This window comes from Hyalella azteca, unplaced genomic scaffold, assembly GCF_000764305.2.
Source record: "Hyalella azteca isolate HAZT.00-mixed unplaced genomic scaffold, Hazt_2.0.2 contig15442, whole genome shotgun sequence".
Lineage (NCBI taxonomy): Eukaryota > Metazoa > Arthropoda > Malacostraca > Amphipoda > Hyalellidae > Hyalella > Hyalella azteca.
Genome location: NW_025945296.1, coordinates 414,712 through 440,974, shown reverse-complemented (window position 1 = coordinate 440,974; position 26,263 = coordinate 414,712). Strand labels below are relative to the sequence as shown.

At 36.9% G+C, this 26,263-nt stretch overlaps 1 protein-coding gene across 1 annotated transcript in view; it reads left to right on the top strand.

Moving 5' to 3' along the window:
- Positions 1-624: 624 nt before the first annotated feature.
- Positions 625-26,263, top strand: part of LOC108664587 (solute carrier family 25 member 36-A) — a 29,394-nt gene continuing 3,755 nt past the window's right edge. The window contains exons 1-7 of the mRNA XM_018151207.1: positions 625-709; positions 5,147-5,419; positions 10,433-10,617; positions 23,597-23,721; positions 24,402-24,511; positions 25,053-25,153; positions 25,702-25,891. Coding sequence (XP_018006696.1) covers positions 666-709; positions 5,147-5,419; positions 10,433-10,617; positions 23,597-23,721; positions 24,402-24,511; positions 25,053-25,153; positions 25,702-25,891 — 1,028 coding nt within the window. The 5' untranslated portion in view covers positions 625-665. The remainder of the gene's footprint in view (positions 710-5,146; positions 5,420-10,432; positions 10,618-23,596; positions 23,722-24,401; positions 24,512-25,052; positions 25,154-25,701; positions 25,892-26,263) is intronic.

Sequence of the window (26,263 nt, the reverse complement as noted above, 5' to 3'; positions counted from 1 at the left end):
ATAGATAGGTTGAATCAGTATGGTTCGCGGGAACGCTGCATGGCTCTGATGGTACATAAGTTGCACGAGTGAAGTGTTTTGAATATTAATCAAAGCATAACATAGCATAGCAAAGTCGGCGTTGAAGAATTGATCCATAGTGCAATTCCACGTTGGCTTGTTGTCGGTTCTTATAAAGCTCATTAGATCTCTCTTGAAGATCCGAAGACTGTCTTTGTGACTACCAAAACTGATGTTGAGGCTAAGCAGCTGCTGAATATCCACTGATTTGTGAGGTGGGAGGTACTTTTAGACGAAGTATTTACGTCTGCATAGCTACATCTAGTCTTTTCTCGAACGTATTTATGTTCTCTTCTTAGAGTCTGTTGTAAACCTTGAATTTACTCTCATTCTTCGATGTGGTTGCCTCACAAACGTGGCAGACAATATCTGATCACAAATCCGTTGTAACGATGATAATTTCATTTAGAATTTCACATATAAATTCATGTAAACGTGTTTGCAAACAACGCAGTTCATCAGGGTAGTTTTTGAACGTTAGGGGTAAATATAATCGCTTCTGCTGCCGTCCGCACCATGAGGAGTGACGGCAAATGCCTCTATTTAGTTCTGTTGAGAGTCGTGTTGTGTGAGGTGGTGCAGAGATCCTGGATGCATTTTAGAAAATGAGCTTCAGTCAAGATACACTTATACACCTATTTGCAGGAGGGTAAGTCGTTGAATATGATTGAAAACTATTTCTTGGTCGATTCACTGCCATGAATGTGATATACGTTGATGCTCTTGCGTGATCAGGGACCGGAGCGGAGGCGGATTATTAAAACGCACATTCAAGTTCACGTAGCGACTTCGTGTTGCCTACTTTTTGCCAAAAAGAAGTACCCTAAACCGGTGGTACTATCAAAACATTATTGCGCATAGCTACTTCTGATAAGCTGTACTTAACTTTACGAGTTTACGCTAGCTCGGAACGCACAGTTTTGACTTTTGAGTGGGCACTGGGCCTTGCACAGCGCCACAGCCTACTCTGGTCTATAGAGTGGGTGAAATGATTAGAAATGCTAATTATTCATTATTGGTGTGGATCGATTTCCTAAGATGGTAGCTATATTGTGAAAGATTTTTATCATACTCTAACAATTAATATGTAGGCCTAGTCATGCAATTTGATGCAAATGCAGTGATGGAAATACTAATCAAGGCTAGCCTACTAACTTAGTGAAATAATTTCTATTGTTTTTATGCCAGTGCCAGGCAGACTGCTTTGCTGTGAAAGCCTAATGAGTAACAGTCATTTGAAGGATGAGTTTGCAGCTCTCATTTGTTTGAGAAATCCTTGAAGACAAAATTCAACGTCTAAGTTTTCAAATGAAAATTCATTGAACTGTAATGTCTTTGCTGACTGAATTCTGAGAAATAAACAATCATCAAAGTAGTTGCAACATTGAAGTTTCCCTTACCTGCTTCATTACCCTTTGCAATTGAGTACAAACAAAAACAGCGCATGCCATGATACGTTAAGGTTAAGATTTGATGATTATTTTTTGTCAAGTTCAGGCAAGAAAAATTGAGCATTTTTCCAAAATTTGTAGTTAAAGATGATTGTTTTAGTCAGTTTTAAAAATTGCAGGTAAAAAGGTAAAAATGTGCCGTTTTCTTATTTTTTTTTTAAATTAGACAAAATTCATGAAATGGGTGGAAATGACTACAGGCACAGACATTTTTGTTTCAATCACATGTGGGTTTTGTCTGGTTTTCCTGAATGGCTGCCAAGGCATTAGTGGCTCTTATATAGGTCTTGTTACTTGTTAGAAACTTTATAATTGTAGGCATATGTGCAAACAAAATTTTTTTAATAATTGATAAATCTATACAAATTTTAAGGCAATACGTGTAGCAAATTGCCATTTAGTAGGTACATATAGTTACTATAGTCTACAGTATAAATGAAATATGTTAATATGAAGAATAAAAATGACTAGAATATTTTATTTTCTGAAAAGTTGGTGCAGAAAGTGGAGCAAAAGTTGGTTATTCATGCAGGCATAGAATATATCTCCCTCTTGTTCTATTCAAAAGTTTAGAAGCTATTTTTATGTTAGACTTTTTGTGGTAATAGAAAATATGGAAAGGTATCCATACAATACTGTAATTTATATTTATCTATATACCATATACAATGTACCGTAAAATGGGGTAACTTAGACCACTTTTTTTTTTATAAATGATGCCATTTTTTTACTAGCTAAATTAAACTTGAATTGAAACATGCAAAATATATGTCTATACTCTAGCTTCACTCACCATAAATTGCTGGCTTCTGCCTCTCATAGTCTTTATGTAATTTCAAAAAAAGTGATGGTCTTTGTTACCCCAGCTCTTGGGGTAACTTAGACCAGGTGGTAAAATCAATTATATTTTTTGGTAAAATAACACCAAATAACTCCAGGTTTTGGTGCATTGTAGTAGAACTCTTCTAGTTATAATGCCCATTGACAAAATTTTTCTATGTCAAATAGTTTTTGAGCTGTGGGGGTTTTTGTTAAAAAAACGAAAAGTGGTCTAAGTTACCCCGCGGGCCCGCCGGTCTATGTTACCCCATTTTACGGTACCATACTTTACAAAATGAAGAAAGTATTTTCATTTGATAATTAAAATACTGTTCATTTAAATTTGCAAAAGCCAGTCCACCACATGGAATGAGAGTATATATTATTAAAATTAATGAAATATTCTATTCATATATCTAATATCTGAAATTTTTTAGAAATTCTTGGTATTTCCATACCTTTCAGTAAAGTATGAAATACTAAGATTCAGCTTGCTTATGAAGGTAGTAGTTGTTGTTGTTGTAGCAACATCAACCACCAGTCCGTTCCTAGGCCGATGAAGCGCGCCACATCAATTGGCTGCATCCAAAGATCAAGTGTTGAAAGTTGTGTCGGCTTGGCCGGGCAGTTGAATATGAAGGTAGTACTACATTGTGGCTCTTCTGGCTACATTTCTTGCTACTAGATTGATTTCCTTTGGCAGCAGGTTTACCGTAAACTGGGGTAATTTAGAGTCCCGGGGTGACTTAGACCACTTTTCGTTTTTTTAACAAAAACTCCCAAAACTCAAAAACTATTTGACATAGAAAAATTCTGTCGATGGGCATTAAAGGCCTAATACTGAGGCTACGTAACACAATAGAAAGATTTAAAAAGTTTGCATATCTAATAGGTTAAAAAATTAAAAATGTGACCCACGAAAAAAAAACTATTATTTAAAGCCTGTCGGAGTACCCCCTCCATTTTTTTATTTTTTGGCAAAATAACTCCAGGTTTTGATGCATTGTACTACAACTCTTCTAGTTACATATGCAACAAACAAATTTTAGGAAAGTCTCATAGTTTGCAAATGGGGCGCGCCGCCCCCCAATGGGGGAACTTAGACCACCTAATGTCAGCCCTGATGGGGTAACATAGACCGGCTTGGAAATTAATGTAAAATTACCATATATAACATTTCATGTTTGATACACCTATTGATGTTTTTTCTTTAGGTTTCAGACTCTACAGAGTCTTATATATGGTAAGTTTAACTTAATTTCCAAGTCGGTCTATGTTAACCCTGTCAGGGCTGTCTAATGGTGGTCAGAGTTCCCCCGTTTGGGGGAACTTAGACCACCTGGGGGGTATCATCATTGGAAAATCTATCATCATTGGAAAATCAATCATCATTGGAAAATCTATCATCATTGGTTGTCCTATTTCTATATCAAGGATTGATTGTATATAATGTGGACATTTCTTCTTCTTCAAGACCACAATCAAAGTCTTGCATTGTAGAAACTTGTATATATGCCTTCTCACCATCATGTTTTTTTACATGGCTTGTGCTTTTTTTTTTTTTTTTAAGTAATAAGCTCGCTACTATGAAACCTCTGGAATCAATGGTTTTCATTTGGAGTAAATTCAAATCAGATTGATGTTGAAATGGAATGTGAAAAACCATCTTTGAAAACCTGTTGACAAATCTGTAAAATTAGAATTACTACAACCACTGAGTTTTGAAAAAAAAACATGCCTTGACTTCCAAAAAAGTGCTATCTCTTAAAATTTAATGACATTTTGTGAGGGACATTGAACATTTTCATCATAACTATGATCTATCTGTAGCATGGATATCAATAAATCTGTCTCTATTTTCTCTTAGCAGTGTATGTTTTAGTGAATTTATTTTGAGTTGGGAATTACCATTTGCCATCTTTTTGCTCTCTCAAATTCTCAGTTAGCTGCTCCAATGGACTAATTTTTCAATGAAGAAAAAATTACACAAAATGCCATTTGGCAAGATGGAATTTGTTTCACTTCTCAACCCTTTAGGTCATTTATGTTCATTTTAATGAACTCGATTACCATGCAAAATTCAAAGATTAATTGAGTTTATTTCCATGTTTTGTGCGTGACATGCTATGTGAATTGTAAAATTTAAAGAGTCATAACATATATAAATTGCAAGCTATAATTGTAGTTTATTTTGTTCAATCAGACACCTGAAAGTGTTATCAATTTTGACAATAAATATTGTGATTAAAATGTCACAGTTCCTGGTATCTTACGTGTCACAGAGAGAGTTGTCACCGTTAGTGCCGGTCACCATTGTTAATTTAATAATTTAATCAATTTAATTATTATTATTTAGTATTTACTTTAATAGTCTTTACTATCTATCTGCTGTAGATAGTTGAAACTAGTTTGCTATCAGTGCCTGTCACGATTGTTAGTGAGTGTTATCCAAGACGATATAACTTTATACGTCACACAGATGTGGTGGAATGATGGGTGCAAAGCCAATTAAATGGTGTAGATAGTCATGTGAAGACTGATTTGCAATCAGTGCCTGCCATGATTGCTTTAAGTCTTATCCAAGACGCTGTAACTTTTCAAGTCACACAGATGTGGCGGGACTATGGATGAGATAGCCAATTAAATGGTGTAGATAGTCAAGTCAAGACTAGTTTGCTATCAGGGCCTGTCACGATTGCTAGTAAGTGTTATCCAAGACGCTATAACTTTATAGATACTTCACACAGATGTGACGCTATCACTTTTTACTTCACACAGATGTTATCCAAGACGCTATAACTCTTTACGTCACACAGATGTGGCGGGACGATGGGTGCAATAGCCACATGCCCACTGGAGGTAGTCAAGACTCGCCTGCAGTCGTCAACGTTCAGTGTAATGTTGGCAAACTTGCCACCCGCAGCTGCGACGCGACACAGCAAAGCCACCACTTGCCACACACTTCCCCCTAGACGGCGTCTCTGCACCTCCAGCGTGCCGACGACTGCCAGCCAAATGATGCATCTCTCGCAGCCACCCGACCCGAGACCGGGCATGCCACGATCTCTGTCACTCATCAACTGCTTACGGTAAGTTACAGTGCTGTCTCCTCCTGCCATATACCTTAGTTGAATTTCTTTGTTGCCTTCACATGTATCGTCTGATATGTGTATTATTTCGTTAACGATGCAATGAATGCCAATTGTTATGTACGGTAAGTCTGGGGTTTCGCTTTTATTGAACTGTAATTCTACTCGCATTGTATCTCATGAGTGTTTCGTATTGTGTTGTGAGGCAGGCTTTTTGACCTAGAGTATTGATCTGCTGACATTAAATAGGTGTGCTCTGCTGACATTAAATAGCTGTGCTTGTGCTCGTAAATTTAATTCTTTATTTAGCATCAATAAATCTGAAACCTTATTTCAATTGTTTTGTACCTAAAATTTCAGCAATAATAGCTATTTGTATGGTATAGAACAATAACAAATATGAGAAATTTGGAGACAAAACCCAAGCGTTGCGATTGACTAGGCCTAACTTTTTCGTGTATAGGCACAAACTTTTCGTATAGGTATTTATGTACTGGGTACGTAGGTATAATGATGGCCAAATTTTCAACTTATGTTCATACAGATTGGCACAACTAGCATTGTTGGTAGGCATGTCCCCATTTCTTCGAATGGATTTATGAGTTTGATTGAGGATTGTTCTTAATCGACAGAGATGAAGTGAGATAAAGAGACGTGTTCTAGTACGAGAACTTCCATGGAACTTTTACTATATTCCTCATCGAGTCTGTTAATTCATTAACGTGGTACTAGGTTGTATTTAATAAAAATAATTGACATATCATTCAAGCTCTCTGGAGTGAATTTGGTGACGTAACTTGATAGGATTAGGAGGCTAGCGTAGGAAACTGTAACTGACGTAGAAATTATTTTTTTTATATCCGGTAAGCGTCAATCGGGATATGGTATTCGCAACCGTATTATGACTACAAAGCACCTTCACTTGCAAACAATATTTCCAAGGCCTTTATGCAAGGTAATGTTGCACCTGTATTATTTATTCATTTGTTATCCGTTGTATTTACACTATTGCATTCATAGGATTATTCACTATTTATTTCTTCCGACCTATTAGCAATGAGAAATGTTGACTTTTAAATCGTAGCACTCGGGGTTATCAGAGCGTTATTATGTAGAATTACTGAAGAGGATAACCAAGATTGATGAATTTCTCGATAGTTTATGGTTCATTAATTAATTAGTTTACATGAAGCGGCGTGGCTAAATATCGCGGTAGATATGATAAAGGACATTAAATTGTTTTTTTATTTAACCACTGTTGAAATCATGAAAACAATACATGTTGACCCCTAACAAAATTTCAAAATGTCGCCCCAGCTTCTGGTAATCGGAACCAGAAGCTGACGCGTCCGTAAATTTTCACTGGGATGTAGTAGTATCACACTGTTGTCCTGTGGTCGTTGTTATCCTGTGTTTGTTCTCTGATTGTGGCAGAACTTCGATTGCATTTGCCAGACGCTTGCGTCCATCGGTAAGTCTGCTGTCGTCGAGTCCTTGTTTTCGTTCGTCCTTGTTGTCTTGGTCTTGTTTTGTCCCACTGCTGTCTATGGGTGAGTTACTAACTTTTCACTTGGCATCTAACGTCGAATCAACGTCGATTTAAGCGTTTAATTTTCGAGTTTACGTCAATTTAACGATGTTTTAACGTCAAGGCTTACACCACATAAATGATGATCCCTACACAGGCCAACTGCTCTCCACGATGTGAATTTGTATGCATATTGACTTAATTTTTTTTAATTTCAACCTGGACAGTTGCCCAAGTTTTGTTTTAAGTTTGTTCATGAAAAAGTTTTACCTTCTCTGTGCAGCATTGAATAATGTAAGTTGAATGTTTCCTATTAACCGTCTGCTAAAAGGGTATTTTGAAATGGTTGTGTCAATTTACTTATTTCCTCTGTAATGAGTTTTTTTATTTTCAACAAACTCTAAACTTTGAATAATGGTGAATTACTTCGGTTCTTCCTTTCGTGTACTCTTGTGGAATTAATATTAATAATATTAAAATTTAATAGTCAGTTCGTTTTTGCGTCTTTGATGGTGAGTGAGCCATTTAATGTGTTATTTATTTTCAATATTTCCCTTTCAGGCGATTTCAATATTTTCCTTCAATAGACATTTAATATATTATTTACTTTAAATATTTTCCTTTCAGGCGTTCTTTGGGTTTCCCAAAGAACGGGCTGGGGAGCGGAGTGAAGTTTCGATATTGATTCTTATCACCACTCTAGAATGTCACCATTTTAGGTCCGACGAATTATTTACGGTGCTTCCTATTCTTGTTCTTCCTTTTCTCGTGGAAGTTTCTTGCTCAATTTCTTTATAAAAGGTTTAGGTTGACGTTATTTAGCAGTTATATGGTATCTTTGAAGAACGATCGTAAACACTTGCCATCTTGACATTGCTCTTAACATAACGGGTTGTCGGTTGTTCAGAAATAAATTTTATTCAAATGTGTATATACTGTGGCCTTGCACTGCTATTGTCGGTATTGTTGGCCGTTAAATAGCAAGAGCAAAAAATATCGATCGTAAGAATTTCTAGAGCTCAATTTCTAGACTCATTGCGCTTATTAGTTTCTGACAAATAAGAATCGATTTCTGATAGCAGTATGCAATGCAATTTATTTCTGAATCGCCTCGTGACGAACATATTTCAAATGTGTTTATACTTCAGGAACTTTACCGTTATTATTTAACTAATTCAATTTATACAATTTGCAGTTCATTTTATCACTAATGATGCCTTTGTATCAGATTGAAATAGATTTTACTTCAATTAATTTATTAATATAACGTCTCTGTGAACGATCTCTAGGGTGTCAATATGTCTCTTGCAGCTATCTTTTCCAGATGAGCCCACGGGCGACTTTTAAGCGTTTTTTTCCTCATGCTTCTAAAATATTATGTTCATAAAAAATTTGAAAGCCATACGTGAATTTACAAGTTTCATCAAAAAAGTTTTAGAGGTCACGTAAATCACCAGTTTCAATTAAGCGTTTTTTTTCCTCATTGCTTCTAAAATATTATGTTACTAAATAATTTGAAAGCCATAAGTGAATTTACAAGTTTCATCGAAAAAGTTTTAGAGGCCACGTAAATCACCAGTTTCAATTTTCAAGAAAAGACGTGAAATCAGTAGACCGAAGAAGTTAAACTTGAATACCTTGATGAGTGAAGTGAACGATTAATAATTTCTTGCGGATAAGAACTAATCGCGTTTTCAAGACTGGTTTTTGTCTAAAAATGTGCAGAGATCCTTAAATCTGATGGAGTACTTGAGCTGAAAATTTATCCATTTTATTTATTTATTTTATCGAAGATTTATTTAATAAATAAATAGATTTATTTATTTAACAAATATAAAAATTTATCTCGAACTCCGACGTTTGTTTCTCGTCTTGTCTTATGATGAATTTGCTTCTTTTTATATTGATTAAACATTTATTTTGTTTGAACTCGTGATGAAGCTGGTCTCTGAAACGTTATCAATGAAGTTATGGTGAATCTACTTCATCATTTTCTTTGCTTTTGAATACTTGATAGATTAGGCGTTCAAGGAAACATAGAATATGTAAATACTTTCATCAATAATGAATTTACAATAAATTTTCTCTTGTAGTTGTTCTACACAGTTTTTTACGTACGTATATCATCATGAAAATCAAGTGATCTTTTACGATCCCTGTTGTGTAACCTATCTAAATAATCAAATTTCAATTTTTGAAGATCTATTTTCAATGAGTTAAGGATATATATTCATGTGATCCCCATCTCAAATTTCTTTAATTATTGTTGCTATGAAACAGTACTTTTGCCCCAAAACAGCATTAGACAAATTTTTATCTTACAGACTACCCCCATATTAAATTTTGTTGACAAGTTATTCATAATTTGATGGTTATTCGTACATTTATTACCGTGTGCTTCATTTACATGGTGAATGAACTGAGCTTTGCAATAATATCTGGCTGAATGAGACATGTATTTAACCCCCTGTAATGAATGAGCTGAATGTTTGTTTTATCTTGCGTGTCAACTCGGGAGCTAAAAACTGAATTGCTTATTTACATGCATTCACAATTGGGAGTGACTGCGTTCAAAAATTGTCCGAGCTCTCATACCTAACACAATTACGTAGGGATTGAAAAATTCAATCAGCTTACAAGTATTTATATTCATTTAAATGACCTTGTTATTCGGATTGCATATTTTATTTATTTGTGTGAGACAGGCGTTGTGCTCTCACGTACTCTATTTTTGTCATTAAAGTACTTTCTTCTAATCTAATAATTGAGTTTCGCCGTACTTATATGAGGGCAATTTCTTCTATCATAGCGTTCTGTTTTAATCAAATTTTATGCTTGTTCAATTTGAAGTCTCAAAATGTTCTTCTTCTTGTCTCGTCTCTTAATTACAAATAAATGATGACGAGTGATTCTTCATACGATTAATTTGTAAATTGAATATTTTGTGTTAAATTGGCTCTGAAAACAATGATTGGATAAATTTTGAACGTTTCTTCTCTTTCGCACTCTGTTCATTAAATTGAAGGATCTCTAAATTCTAAGCTCACAAAATGAATGTAGCAATTTTGCTATAATTATCTCTCGTGCATTAAATTACATTTTTTTTCTCCCGAGATGAAAACGGAGTTTGCGGGTGTGTATGGTTTCAGTTTACTTTCGTTGAAATGTGCTAGTTTATGTACCTTGAATTGCACAATCTCCCTTGACCAGAAACGCGCACCTGAAGCCTGTAAATACTCGAATCTCCCTGAGATAAATAAATGTGTAATTTTGTTCTAATACCGACAATTTCTGCAGATACCACGCCCTTGCCCTGGGTAATTATGACCCACTCAAGGGCACAAAGTGCATCAGTTTTTGGACAAAGTCTCATTTATTATTTGAACGTGATTGACTGACGCAAGTTGACTGTTATGGGCGATATGATATAACCAGTTAAAATCACGATTTAAAACAGATTTCCTTTTAAATCACCGGGCCTTCAGGTACATCGTGGAAGTGGAGGGCTCTCGCGCACTATGGCGAGGCCTGGGACCTAATTTGGTGGGTGTAGCTCCATCTCGAGCCATCTACTTCTGCTCCTACTCACAGATGAAGAAATTCCTCAACAATAATCTCCATAATTCCAAGGATGGTCCAATTGTACACATCTTGTCCGCTTCTTGGGCAGGTAGGTTTGTGTTGCTGTCGTCGCGTGTCTTTGGATTACAACTTGGTCTTAACTTTCCTGTAGTGTGTGGTTTGGCTTTGTTTCTGTTTCATTTCTGTGTGGTATTCGGAGGTCGTTTCATTCAAATTGTGTTTTTTTTTTCGGTCGTTTTGCTGTTTTGTTGGTTTGTCGTTATTCTCGTGTTCGTGGTTTGTTCTATTTCATACGCTCAATTGCTCTCGCGAGGAACAGGTAATGTTGCACTACTTACAAAAGTATCGTCATCCTGGTGCAGAATAAGTGGACTATATCGGGAAGAACCAGTCATCCTGATGCAATTATAGGTGATGAAGAAGTAAACCATATCGGAATAAAAGATTTATTTTACATGTTGTATAGTAAATTTTTTTTATATTATGAAGTCACATTGTAAAGAGTATACATGAGAGAAGAGTTGTACATTGAAAACGCCAACCATAATGAGTTTTATCGGGTCAAATCTCGCATTTGAACGTGTAATCATAGTTAGCGATGAATTATTCCTTGCTGATGACGTCACAGAAAATATGGCTATAACTATATCAATCAAACTATAACTATAGCCAATCAAAAGATTTGTAGTTCTTCCCAGTCGCGCAATTGTTGTAGTTCTAAACACGCCCCTCAGAATTGGATGCATCTGGGGTTGGACAAAATAAGGGAAACACCTGACATTTTGATATCGTAATTTTTAAACATGTTATAAACAATGAAAACATAACATATTTGTATGTTCTATTGTTTATTGTTGTTGCTAATTGATATTTTATCATTTCACTGATATTTTAGCAAATTTGTGTGTATATAACCAAACCCATAACCTATAAGTGGCAATTAAACCTCTCTGAATTTCAAGGAGGTCAAAATGTTGGTCCCTTATGGCAGGTGGAGTGTGACAGAAATCTCCCGAATGCTTGATGTTTCTAGAGGTACTGTCTTAAAAGTAATGGCTGCTTATGATAGATAAGGAAAAACGTCCTCAGCAAAGCACAGATCTGGCCGAAGTTGTTTGAGAGAGACCGTCGGTACCTAAATCGAATTGTGCGGGACAATCGAAAGACCACGGCTGTTAGAATTACTGCAGGCCTCAATGAGCACATACAGAACCCAGTTTCCATAAAGGCTGCCCGCCGAGAGCTGCACAGATCTGGATTATATGGAAGTGCTGTAATTAGAAAATCTCTGATTTCAAATACGAATGCTTCACAGCGTTTAGAGTGGTGTAAAAGACTCCAGAATTGGTCCCTCGAGCCGTGGAAAAATGTAATTTTCTCCGAAGAATCGTCGTTTACCTTATTTCCAACCTCTCACCGAATTTACGTTTGGAGGCAGCCAAAAGTCATTTAATCCCGACTGCCTCCTCACAACCGTAAATCATGGAGGGAGATCTGTGATGATCTGGGGTGCTATTTCTTGTAAATACGGCTGGCCAATGATTTCTTTTCATGGAGGAATCAACAGCAGTGACTATTTGGGAATTTTGGAGGACCAAGTTCATCCATTGGTTCAAAGCACTGTTTCCGGAGAAGAACGCCATCTTTCAAGATGATAATGCCCCGATCCATACAGCTAAATTGTTAGAAAATCGCACGAGAACCATTCTAATGATGTTCAGCATCTCATTTGGCTACCACAATCACCAGACCTCAATCTTATCGAGAATTTATGGTCGACTTGAAAGATGCAAGTCAGAAGTCGATTCCCGCCGCCATAGTCTGTTGAAGAGCTGGTTGGAGTTTCAACCGAAGAATGGGTTAAAATTCCTTCGAAAACAATTCACAATTTGTATGAATCAATACCTCGGAGAATTGAGGCTGTAATTGCCGCAGAAGGCGGACCCACACTATACTAAAATATGTATATTTTTATTTCTTAGGTGTTTCCCTTATTTTGTCTAACCCCTGTACGTTGAAATATCAGTCGTTTCATCTGCAATTTTTTTACTCTTCATTTCTGCGGCATAGATCGCCAGGAACGATAATGGAAAATGTGAGAATACTTCACGATGATGCTAATTATTAGATAATACAACTAAGTCGATTAATTACTGTTAAAACCCAGAACTGTCCTTATGCGATAAGCCCTTCCACTGGTATATAAGTTAATACATTGCCTGTCAGCGCTCGTTCTTATCGCCGATGAGAGCGTAAATGAGTGCACTCATTAATTAATGATCACAGCATTCATTAATTAATGAGTGCTGATAGTGCTGCGCGTAATGCTAAGCATCGGAAGCGATATTAACTTATTTTTTTCCAATACCTGTCAAAGAAGCGAGAATTTCGGTACAAGTTTGTAGCTTGAGTAATTAATCTGATCAGCCATTTATAATCAGGTCTCTTATGGCTTTAAGACGATGTTATGATCATGTATGTGGCCAGGATTGCGTTGCTCCATTCATGTTTTTTAAGCTTCAGGAAAACTGTTAATTAGATAATTAAACAGTCCCTCATAGACTGTAAAGTTTGATTTATATATTTATTCTTGCGATGATTTATATTTATTCTTGCTATTTTAGTACAAGTCAATAATTGGACGTAGTAATAATTCTTCTATTATGTCTAATTTGAAGAGGCTTTCCGATAATTAGGTGCGACGGGATCGTTAAAATTAACAGTTAAGCTATTAGGGATCATTCGTGGTTCGAATAACGATGCGATATGTTGCTTACAATTTCTAGAGCTTACAGTTCACAGATCCTGAAGGTTAAGTATAAAAATTTATTTTCCAAACAATTGTCCTAAAAATTGTCAAGTCTTTCGAGTGTTTCACTACATACAGTACACAACAGTGCCCCTGGAAACTAATGCTAAATAATTGAAAAATTGTATTATGCTTGGTAATAGAGGAACTTTGCTTTCAATAAACAACAGTGGTTCTTTCAGTACAGTGGAGTGTTGTTTCGGAACCTTTCCGGGTAGTTGAAAAAATTTTCAGTCGATGTAGAAAAAGAGAGAGATTTCAAACCAAATCATTCAAGTAGAACCTGAAGCGCAATAAAAACCGGCGATCTCGTTATAAAATTTGGTGAGATCATCTATATTTTGGATCACGTCGTGTCTTAACGACCTGCTTAACTTTCATGTCTTGTACTACCAAAGTATCCATGAGCAAATTTTCGTTCACTCAATAAAAGATTTCTGCTGAAGATTTACCGGCAGTTTAATTAAACAGAACGTGTTCATCTTCATACTGCGGATGTTTTTTTTTTGTTTAAATTGGGCCGGATGTCTTCTTTTTTACTTGTTCTGCGACACTCGCCGGCCAATCTCGGCTATAGCGCTCCTGATGGCCGCCCAGAAACTGGATCTAACCTGATGCAGCGGCTGACTCTTCTGTTGTGGCTTGATTTTGCTGCTATGCCGAGGCTGTTCATCTTGCACCATATCTTGCTATTTGGATTAATTCCTCGTGAATTCTGTCATTTGTATGCTTAAACTCGCAGTCTAAATCATTAAATTCCTGACTATAATAACGTTGTACGAAACATTTATATCCGGTTCAAGGCTTGATGTTACAAAATGAAAAATAAGTAATTTTTTCCGCACACAAAAAAAAAATTGTTTGCATAATTATTGAAAAAAAAAACTGTCGATTTTTGAACTTTGATTGGCAATCTGGCAGTAAAGTTGAATTACATATTTTTTCATTGCACATATTTTTAATCGTACTTTTTTCGCACATTTATTTCATCACATCTATTTTTCATCGCTCATTTTTTACATCGCACATGTTTTACACAACACATTATTTTTTATAGCACATTTTTGTAGACTAAGTGTTGCGTGGTGCATGCGTGACAGCTCTTCGTGTTTGTTTGTCTCGCCAACTGCGCAGCAGCAATCTTTTTTTCGCCGGCGCCACGACGAACCTTGCATTATCTTTGCTCGTATCTGTTTTTTTTACCGTTTATTCTGGACGTTTCATGATCCCTGCATTAGAAAACGTTACTCTCCATGAAAATACCCACGCTTGAATTTTTTCACGTTAATTTTGACCTGAACAATGACGGAAAAAGGATAAAAATAGCTCGTTCCTATTACCAAAGTTACAAGATTGAAAGGAATTAGAATGCAAGCTGGGAGTCTTAAGGCTACGATAAGGTTGATAATAGCTCCATAAGGACCGCTACTTGCACTTCTGAAACCAGCCACTTGCCAAGTAACACAACTGCGTAGTTAGTAAGGCGGGACTCTCTCTCACTTGTGCATGTTGCCGCCGTTCTCTTCGACCCCTTCACACCATCCACCGCTTCTCTTCGACCCCTTCACACCATCCACCCCTTCTCTTCGACCCCTTCACACCATCCACCCCTTCTCTTCGACCCCTTCACACCATCCACCCCTTCTCACTGTCTGCTGCACATCCCCCCTCCCTCCCGCCACTCGATGCCAACAACATTCCCCACGCACTTGGTTGGCGTAAAATGGAGCGATCGCCAACTTGTAAACTTGGTAATCAAATGTTGATCCAGCTTTTAATTTTAGCGTGATAATTCTTTTGAATGTGAAAGAAATGACGTTTATTCGAGATTCGTTGCGCTTACATCGTATTTCACGGCCATTATACCTGCCTTATGGAACGATCACTAGGAATGCGTTGGTGTCTGGGTTCCGATTCCGATATTGTTATACGCCATACGGTAAAGTAAATTATTCTACATAACTGAGCGAGCGCATTGACAGAGTCGTCGTCATGCCGAATGCGTCAGTTTTATTTGTAAATTATTTTTAGTATTTTTTATTGCTGAGGATGATTAATTTGAAATTTTGAATAATTGAGACCTTCCGCCTCGCTGGCGATGTTACATTTTGACCTCCGGTGCTATATAGCTTGATAGCTGAAGCGCTAGTAAACCATTCTACTACTACTGCCGAATCTCCTTCAGCTTTTATTTATTATTGTTTAGTGGGTTCGCTCTCGGAATTGGGGATTTGCCCTCCGCTCACTTTTCACTTACCTAAACTCAACGTCCCAGGTGAAAATTTATTCCTTTTGAGAATGCAACATTTAAGACGCCATATTGTGAGTATTCGCTGAACCGATAAAACAAAATAAATTTTCTCTAGTGTGTGTACAATTTGATGTAAAAATTAAATATGCCAGACGACTTGTTCATATCTGAGATTTATATCACTTATTTACGAAATGAAACTTTTTAATTTGTATATTACTCATCTTGAGTTGTTAAGTGCAATGAACTTGATATATTTGTCAATCTCCGGGAACATAACTTTCAACTTGAATTACACGTAAACTATTAGTGTAGCGAACTGATTACGTTTGTACGCAACAGAGAACATTTTAAAGTTGTCGTACGTGGCGGCAACCATCAGTGCAAGTTACTTTGCGCTCACTAGAACGTATCTTTTTTGGGAAGTAGGCTTGTGACAATATTGCTCCGGTTACTCATGTTAGGCGGTAGAGGGTTGAAGCGCATTCGTAGGTATGGAATTGTTTGTCATTGATATTATTTCTTTCCTTATAGGAGTCCCGTTACGTAATCACTTGGTTACTCCTCATTATACTTTCTGAACATAACGTTTGATTTTAATGCCGACGCTAGATGAGTAAAACACGTATATTTGACATTCATGCCATGACCATACCTCGTCTTCGGCTCGGCGGTTCCAGGATTTATGTGACTATGTTACGTGCCACGAGTATAAAGACTTCATTATACCGTATGTTCGAAAACATGATATGGAAAGTCTGAATGTACAAAAATTCTTTTAAACTTTACTGGGCTCTACTGGAACGACATTGTCTATAGTAGCTCCTGGCTAACTGTTGTGGAATTCCGCCGCATATATCGACTATTCGAAACGATCTACATGATCAACGGGAAAAAAGTTGATAGATGAGGCATTTTAGATAATACAGTACGTACCGACTATTTTGTAACTCATGATGTGTTGAAGCTTCATTGGCGATGTTTTGAGCAAAATAATTTCGACGATGAGATTATTGCAACTTTTAAAATGAACCTCGAAATGTTGGAAACAGGCTAAGAACTTGCCATGGTTTATCCACATATCGGTACGAATGTAAACTTGATAATTTAATTGCTGGTAAATGAAGCATTGACATATTCATGTGCTTTTTCATGTCAATAAGCTGAATGTAAATACGAGTTTTGAGGTGTACCTTGGATTAGCTTGCTGCTTCAGGTTGATATGTGTTGCGTACATAGCCATAACAAGTGCTGAAGGTTACTTAGTGCATGCGAACTTGACCATCTCTAGTTACTGACGTCTCAAGTTGGTGGACTTGTATTGGATTACGAACTCTTGCTTGTGTCACACTTAGTAGACGACTCGTTCGTGCCGAAGTCCAAATGCTAAAGATACCTCCTTGGTAGGCAGCCAACGAACTCCTTGGCCCAGTAACGCGCAGAAAACTAATAATTCCTCTGGTCGCCTCGGCGCCACTATTAAAATTAATATGAATAAATTCTAAATTTATATGACTTCCACGTTATGTGGGAGATGGCTATTTTTTCTTGATGATTATCGCGCACTTGTAAGAGGAGTATCTGCAGTGCTGAATGTTATTGTTGTTCAGCAATTATCCTTGAAGTGCCATCACTTGTAGGGCCGGTTTAGTACAAAAATAATAATAATTATCAGATTACCACATCCCACCCCCGCCCATGTCTTATCAAGCGTATCAACTTTTGACTGCGTCCAAGATAGCCCTTCTGTCAATTATATATTATCTTGAATTACTATCAGTATGCAGGCAAGATGCACTCAAATTCCAAATAACTTGCGCCGCACTTGGCATTCTTACTCGCTATGAATATTACAACGCTTCTTTTGTAGTTCGTGTGATATAACATTTTGTTTGTATAATAAATTGTTAATTAAATTAACGTCGACTCGATTTTTTTTAATTCGTAGGTATTTAAAATCTAAGTAGTGCTCGTTTAATGAAATGCTTCCAAGACTTCATTTAAAAAGAGAGATTTGAATTATGGATTGTGGCTTTAAAACTTAAGCAGTCGTCGCTTGAAACCATTAACAGAAATTGGAGCGAAACCAAGTCATAAATAGTCAGCTATTAGTGGGAGCTCAACAAGATGCCTTTTGTCCTGCCATCTACGCATTCAAACTAGTTAATTATCATACAAGATTAATCCTATATAATAATCAAATGTACGCATCAACGTTTGAGATAATATAAAGACTTTATTCAGCGATTAACAACGCACAATTATAATATTTAAGTGGGCTTTCCTGCAGTATTTCTTGCATGACATCATTCCTATGACCGGATTTGTGTGGACTACAATAGGCAATTATTTTCTCCATCTGTGTAACTTTGAAATGACGATTTAAATGTACTCTTTTTGCTGCTTTATTACGATTCAGGGTTAATTGGAACGATTGATTTTCCTATCGTAATTGAAATTTTGCGTGGTATGGGGTATTGCTTGATAAACATTAATGCACGTATGCCACGAAACACTTCGCTCAATGCTCATTTAATTCGATCAATTGCATGATCAGTTGCAGAGAACTACATTGCTAATGTATTTTGATAAAAATCTTTACCGTATTATTCACTCTATTAATAGTCAATCATAGTTTATGCAATTGCGAATATTGATTTGTACAATTACATGTAGGAAAACGTAAATTATAAATTTGCTTTTAATCAGGTTGTTACAGGGTACTAATATATACTTTTTAAACATTAGCTTGAAATTCGCACATGACTTTTGATGTCAAGTATGCGTGTCGTGGTCTGTGAGGCACTGCAGAGCCGTCTATATTTGGCATGTGTTGGTATTGATGATCAAAGCTGGCTATGTTTACGTCAACATGAAGCATGGCTACCTCTTGCTTAACTCACGAAGTGGTGTAATAGTCCATGCTAGCCTGATTACGATTTGGTAGTGCAAACCAAAAATTTGAAACCGAATGACATGTTTAAGTGACACGTCAAACGAATGATGCGTTTTAGTTAATTTAAATCACACGTGAAGTAAGCAATTCTTCTTAAAACTTATGACCGTATTTAAGAATTTGACTTTCTTCAAACGAGCGATCAAATGGCTTCCTTTAGATGAGTTCATAAGTAGAATTTCTATTTCATAACCATATATCCTGTATGCAACGGTTCTTTCTGCCAATATTTTAATCCTTTGCCTTATTTTGGCTCGGTATTTTTCCGTTTCGCCGGGGCATTTAACCTTACTTCGAAGCCTACAGACCCGGCCTCCAACGTAATATCGCTAAGGTCTTCTATCTTAATCTCACTCAAGGCCGAATTTTTGCCTCACGTTTCTCAACATGTTTATAATGTTACAATATATTACTAGTTGTTGCCGCCTCTTATGAATTGTTAGATTATCTCCTATTTCTAGTGGTTACTTCGCGGTAATGAAATCAGTATTCGTATCGCCTTCTGGACTTTGAACTGTGGGACAGTCACGTTCAACACCGTCTCGACTCTTGAGCTTCAGACTTGCGCCATCTCTTCTGTGAATAAAAATATAATATCGCATCCTAACATGATATCGATCATCAACACTGGTATTCGTGTCAACTTACGAATTGTTACCTCGGCTTTTCGGTAACACTGATCAGTAGCACATTTCATTGATTTCTCGTGATGAGTGAAATGAGGAAGAAAATTTTGCTTCCCTCTCGTGAGGGAAGCAAAATTTGATTTCTCTCCTTTAAAATTGCGGACCATATTGACCGAACTTCTTCATCATGCGCTAGTTATTCATGTGTCAGTGCCCATGAACATCATACATGCTGAATTCATTCCAAGTATGTATGAATGACTTCAACCCAATTAAAGGTGGAAATTTCCACTGTTTGCACTCTATTTTGCCTGAAGGCTGCGCATTATGTTTGTCTCCAATACGATATCAGAATCTGATACTGTGCTTTCGTAGACGTTTTTGGGTTATCGAGACTGAGGTTATTTCTTCAGGAGGCGCCGAACGCGCTTATGGAAGCGTTATCGAAAATTGATCACAGAATCAGATGTAATGAACACAGATGTAAAATACTCGAGTACGGTAACTGCTATGTTCTGCATTATTCACGCTGTATGAGTAACGATCAGTGTTATAAAACTTACACATGTCATGTCAACATGATTCGGCTGTGTGAACGCGTGTTGTTTTCGACTATATCTTTCAATTAGTCAGTTCGGTTCCAAAGGAATCGGTATTTACGCAATGGTGGTAGTGGGATGTGCTCTCACAAGTCGGTGTTTAGATAAGAGCAGAATTATAGATTAGAATGTGATACCAACGAAAGTTCCGATTAGTGGTAAAACTGAAAGTGATAACAGAACATTAGTGTGTGAATGCATTCAGAATGCCATCCGATTAAAAAATATATTTTTTGTCTTACATATGCATGCAAAATATATGTACCGCCTTCAGGAAAAAGTTAATATTCAAGGGAAACATGAATTGTTAGGAAACAATGCGCTGCGTTTAGAAAAGTGCATGGTCATCGTTTGGCTGCGATAAAAAATGCCCTTGCTTCTCATTCTATGTCAGAGAAACTGCAAAAATGTCAATGCAATTTTTTTAAAAGCTTTACCCTCGTTCCGTACATTTGTTAGGCTTGTCGTAACGGAATTCGTAGCTCCATTGAATTGAATCAAAATAGTGTAAGAATTTCAAGTATGATAACGTGTCTGTGATAACCAGTTAAGTTTAATCGTCAAGAGGTTCAACTGCGGTGACCTTAACGTAACGGACTTCGTAGTTCCATTAAAGGGAATCAAAATAGCGTAAGAATTTCAAGTATGATAACGTGTTTGTGATAATCATTTTAGTTTACTCATCGAGGGGTTCAACTGTGGTGACCTTAAAAAGCACGACCTTGGCTTGGCTTGCAATCAATGCGAGCGCTAACGCTCTGTCCTGACCATGACCAACTCCAACGTGCCAAGGAATGTAGCTGCGTTCGAGGCACTTTTTATATGTTTACATCTACGTGCTATTTGATGCCTAAGAGTTTCTCGAGGAAATACTTTTTTTTAATGAAAACACCCGATGAACTACATCTACAAGCTATTCGATGCCACAGGGATTCTCGAGGAAATACTTTTTTTAAATGAAAACACTTGAACTACGCGTGTTTTTGTTCTCGGGAAATATACAAGTGTTTCGGCGTGAAATAATGAATGATGCTAGTTTTACTTGCGTGTTGTTTTGAACTTTATATACAAATAGAGATCGTAGCTTTTTAAGTTGGTTTATCAGGACGTATGTAATTATCGGTTCAAAAATCGCATAATTTACGGCAATTTCTTATCACACCGTCTGCATTATTTTCACCTTATAGACAATGCCATCGAGCCCTGATTTCTCTCGTTGGCTCAATGTCAGGGGCAAGCAAACTGCCGTCTTGTTCCGCTCTGCAATGTGCATTGGATGCGTTCTATTGTGCATTGCGTGGCGCCAGACGCGTGATGCCGCAGCCACATGGCCAATGACACATGCCCACTACCACATGACCATTACCACATGGCCATTACCACATGGCCATTACCACATGGCCATTACCACATGGCTAATGCCACATGGCTTCTGCCATATGGCTAATTTATAAGCACGTAAGATGACACCGCATACACTTTCCTATTAATTTTTCTGTGTCGATCATTTTAAAATTCGTCGGTCTGGCCTGCTTTTTAAATTTGAATACGCACTACCCATTCCTAATGATTTTCAGTCGAACTGACCTGTATATCAGCACAATAATGATTGTACCGTGTAAATCATTTCGTCGGGTCGCATCCCCTCACCTTGAAATCTTTAGTGATGTTTCTCCTTTGCCTAACAACACTCATGGCGAACATTTAGACCAAATCTCCCTGTATCTCAAACGGAACTTACATTTTCCCTCTATTTGGTCTCGATAGGCTATTCGCTTTTCACAGTACCAATGTCTTTAATATGAGAGCTTTATTTGTAACCTTACTCCCTCAACTGGGCAATCATTGCTCGTTGATGATAGTGTTGCTGATGTTAGTTGATCGCACTCAATTTACTACGCGTTGAAGACGGTAGTCTCAAGGCCGACGGCCTCTCCAGCCACACCTGCTGTCGCTACTAATGTTATGGGACCATCGTACTACCATGTATATTATCTGTTTAATAGGTTAATAAAGAATTTCTAATGCCTATGTTGTTGTCTGACAACGGCATTCAGCCTGTTCGTCTGCTATTGCTATACTCCTGTTTTTTAGTGATGGCTTGCGGCTGTCTTATCATACCCCCAACGAATTATGGGCATCGAGTTGGTGTATCGTTAATATTTCTCACAACTATTTCTCAATACTCTCAATATTTCTCAATACTCCGGAGAGCGTTGCTTAACTTATCATTAGTGTCTTGTCGTCCTCAGTTATTTTCAGTGTAAAGTTTCAATCTAATTCATTGTAGTTTGCTTGAATGATTCCGTGCTCTAATTTTTTGTCTGGTTATTTTCGGCCATTCATTTTTGGTTCTCTGGAATCATTTCGCCTAGCTTTTTTCCGGAATTCGAGCGATTAAAAAAAAGTTCGAGCGTCGTCCTTTATCGCTCAACACGCAGCGTCCTGCCTTCATCGCCCAACACGCAGCGTCCTGCCTTCATCGCCCAACACGCCACGTCCTGCCTTCATCGCCCAACACGCAGCGTCCTGCCTTCATCGCTCAACACGCAGCGTCCTGCCTTCATCGCCCAACACGCAGCCTCCTGCCTTCATCGCTCAACACGCTGCGTCCTGCCTTCATCGCCAACATTCATCACTGTATTTTACACACTCGCTGTGGCCACAACCTACGCTTCCAAGTACCGAAAAGAAATACCCTGAATGCAGCTCTGCTATTTGACTTCATCAGAATATTAAATTATAAATTTTATATGCTAACATTCAATGCAAGTCCAAAATAAGCACCATTTAATTATGTAATTTTGTTGCATATCGTCCAGTTTAACATATACTCGTGGTAGAATATCTCGTCCAACTGTTATTCTGGATGCATTATGGCTTGGAAATAAACTTTTTAAACTGTAGTCTGAAGCCATTCCAATGTATTAACTAGTGCAATATTCACTAATTTGCTTCAGTGAAGTTTGTTATTGGTTATTGTTATTATTATTCGACCTATTTACTTTGTTCGAATTAAAGAATAATAAGAAGCCCTTATACTTTTTTAAACTGTGTACCGTACGCCACATTGATCAGTCTGCTTATAGAATAAGAACATAGTGCTTATTTTAGAATTGAAGCCTATAAAATGAGTACAAAATGCGTATTATAGAATTAAAATGAAATAGCGAATAGATTTTTTGAAGTTGGAGTGCCACATTTATCAAGTTTCGTACATTTGTGATGTGGTTTAACCTGGTGTGTAATATTTGGTATCGTATTCTGTTGGGTTGTGAGTTGGCTTACAGTGAGGTCGGTTCTGCTGAGATTTCGTTACTTGGAAATGTCTTGAAAAGTTTTGCAACGGCAGCAATTTCTATTGAATAAAACCTGTCAAATTTTACTTGATTTTGTATTGCTAATCACATCTAACATAGCTCATTATGTTGCCAGTCTACTTCTTAGTTTTCTAAATCTTTAATTTGAAATATTCTCAATTTTGGTTGTTCAAATCCAGAATCTAGGCCTTTTTCAATTTATGAACACATTTTCGTTTTTCCTCTATGATCACCTTTGAACGTGTTGAGTTTGTTTATAATTTTGTTTGCACTAATATATCTAAATTAGACGTTTGAAAATACTGAATATATGAGTTATTGTTCATTATTTAAATTGATCAAACTGAAATATTTTCTGTTGAGATATGACAAAACAGATCGTTCGTTAGATTTTGAATCAATGTGAGCTCAAGCTCAAATTTTGTGCGTTGAAATGCGTTCACTGCACATGCAGCGTGGGCTCAAAACAACAATTTTGCGTTGAATGAAATGTGTGTTGAATGCAGGGTTCACCTCGTGCACGGCCACCAACCCCATCTGGTTTGTGAAGACGAGGGTGCAGCTCGACAGCAACAAGGTCGGGCACAAAAAATCTACCCTTGGAACCATCCGAGAAATATATCACTCTAAGGTGAGTGCATACTGCGTATTTAATCGAAGTATATCACTCTAAGGTGAGTGCATGCTACATATTTAATCGAATTATATCACTCTAAGGTGCGTGCATACTTCATCGAAGTATATCACTCTAAGTACCTATATCGCTCTCCATCCTTTTGATTACATCAGACGTGGTACGTATGTATATACCATATCACTACCATTCGTTTACCGTTTAAATTTCCATTTTGAGTAAATTTTATTCATTTACATATCATTTAATGTTTCATTTCGTTGATTTTATACACCATCTCCCATTCACACTGAATACTTTTGGTAAGGTTTGTGATGATTAAAACTGTTGTCTTTGCATTGAAAGTTCGCACGTGAATGCTAAATTCACGTTGCAAATTTTGATAACTTGCCTAAAGGGAATTTATTAATTAACATTTGACCTGTGATTTTTTCTTTGTGTTTACCAGCATTTGACCTGTGATTTTTTCTTTGTATATAACAGCATTTGACCTGTGATTTTTTCTTTGTATATAACAGCATTCGACCTGTGATTTTTTTCTTTGTATACCAGCATTTGACCTGTGATTTTTTCTTTGTACGTATACTAGCATTTGACCTGTATTTTTTTCTTTGTTTAATAGCATTTGACGTGGTATTTTTGTCTGTTTACTGACATTTGCCCTTGCTATTTTTCAGGGTGTACTGGGGTTTTACAAGGGACTCACCGCCTCCTATTACGGTATCTCCGAGACCGTCATACATTTCGTCATCTACGAGTTTGTCAAAGCCAAGTTCCAGGAGCGCAGGTGATTATATTATAAATTAGCCCTTCTATATTGTGACTGTGAAGTTTTTTGTCAAAATGAGCTTCATAGCCATGTTATCATATAGTATATATTTTGAAATTACAGATTTTTAGCTTGTAATTTTTGACATATCGATTCATCACAACAATATTAACTTTTTATTAACAAAATTTGAAGTTTAGTACCGGATAGCGTCATGCTTCGTTCATTTTTATTTAATCTTTTGTAAGATAAATAAACTATAGCAACCATAGTCTATTGAGATGAGCTTTTAAATTTATGTTGCTTTTTGCTTTCCTTTATTTTTCTTGATATATGACATCCTAAATGAATCTATCCGTAATGAATATATAAAAGCTACGACGAGGCCCTTTCAGACTTGCCTTCTGCCCCCCCTTTTTTTTCTTACTCCGAAGTGTAATTAATACTTCGCTTTGTGACGAAATATACATCTGTACTTACTATAACTCTTGGTCAATTGCGTGTTTTCTGATACACAACAGTAAATTCCTCTAAAATTTATTTCTTTTGATTTTTGCAGACAATCAAATCCTGATGTTCGATCCACGAGAGACTTCTTCGAGTTTATGTGCGCCGGGGCCATGAGCAAGACCATCGCCTCGTCCTTATGTTATCCTCATGGTAAGCATCCATTTGGGGTCATAAAACAGGCTGCAGTTTTATTTTATTATTTGCACACAAGTCGAAATTTCATTTTTAGCCAGCATTTCTGTATAATGGATTAATATGCGGCTTCCATGATTAATATTGGCTTCTTTCATTATTAATATTTGTGGCTTCCATTATTGATATTTGCGACATCCATTATAAATATTTGCAACTCCCATTATTAATATTTGCGGCTTCCATTATTAACATTTGCAGTAGGTAACCATTATTAACGTTTGCGACTCCCATTATTAATATTTACAACTTCCATTATTAACATTTGTGACTCCCATTATTAATATTTGTCACTCTCATTATTAATATTTGCGGCTTCCATTATTAACATTTGTGACTTCCATTATTGACTCCTATATGACTATATGAGTGACTCCCATATGTGTGGCTTCTGTGATTGATATATTCTACATTGCGGCTTCCAATGATAATATATGCAGCTTCTTTAATTTATTAATAAAATAGCGTATTCTATTAAAATGTATTGAGTCGCCGTGTTGTTGCAGAGGTGGCGCGGACGAGACTGCGTGAGTGCGGTGTGAAGTACCACGGCTTCTGGCAGACGCTGGGGCTGGTGCTGCGGGAGGAAGGCTATCACGGCCTCTACAGAGGCCTCACCACGCAGCTTATTAGACAAATACCCAACACTGCCATCATGATGGCTACGTATGAGGCTGTTGTCTATGTGCTCACCAGGTACATGGACATACACGGCTTATAGTTTAAAGTTATTGTCTGAATAGGTACAGAGACATATATGGCTTAGAATTTGAAGATGTTGTCTGAATAGGTACAGAGACATATATGGCTTAGAATTTAAAGATGTTGTCTAATTAGGTACATAGACATACACGGCTTATAGTTTAAAGATTTTGTCTGATTAGGTACATAGACATACATGGCTTATAGTTTAAAGATATTGTCTAACTAGGTACCTACATAGACATATACAGCTTCTAATTTAAAGTTATTGGTCTAATTTTGTGGTATTGTTCTGCTCGATATTTACAATGGATCTTTCTATAGTGTAGCTACACGTACTATGATTTATATAGTTTACTTTTCACC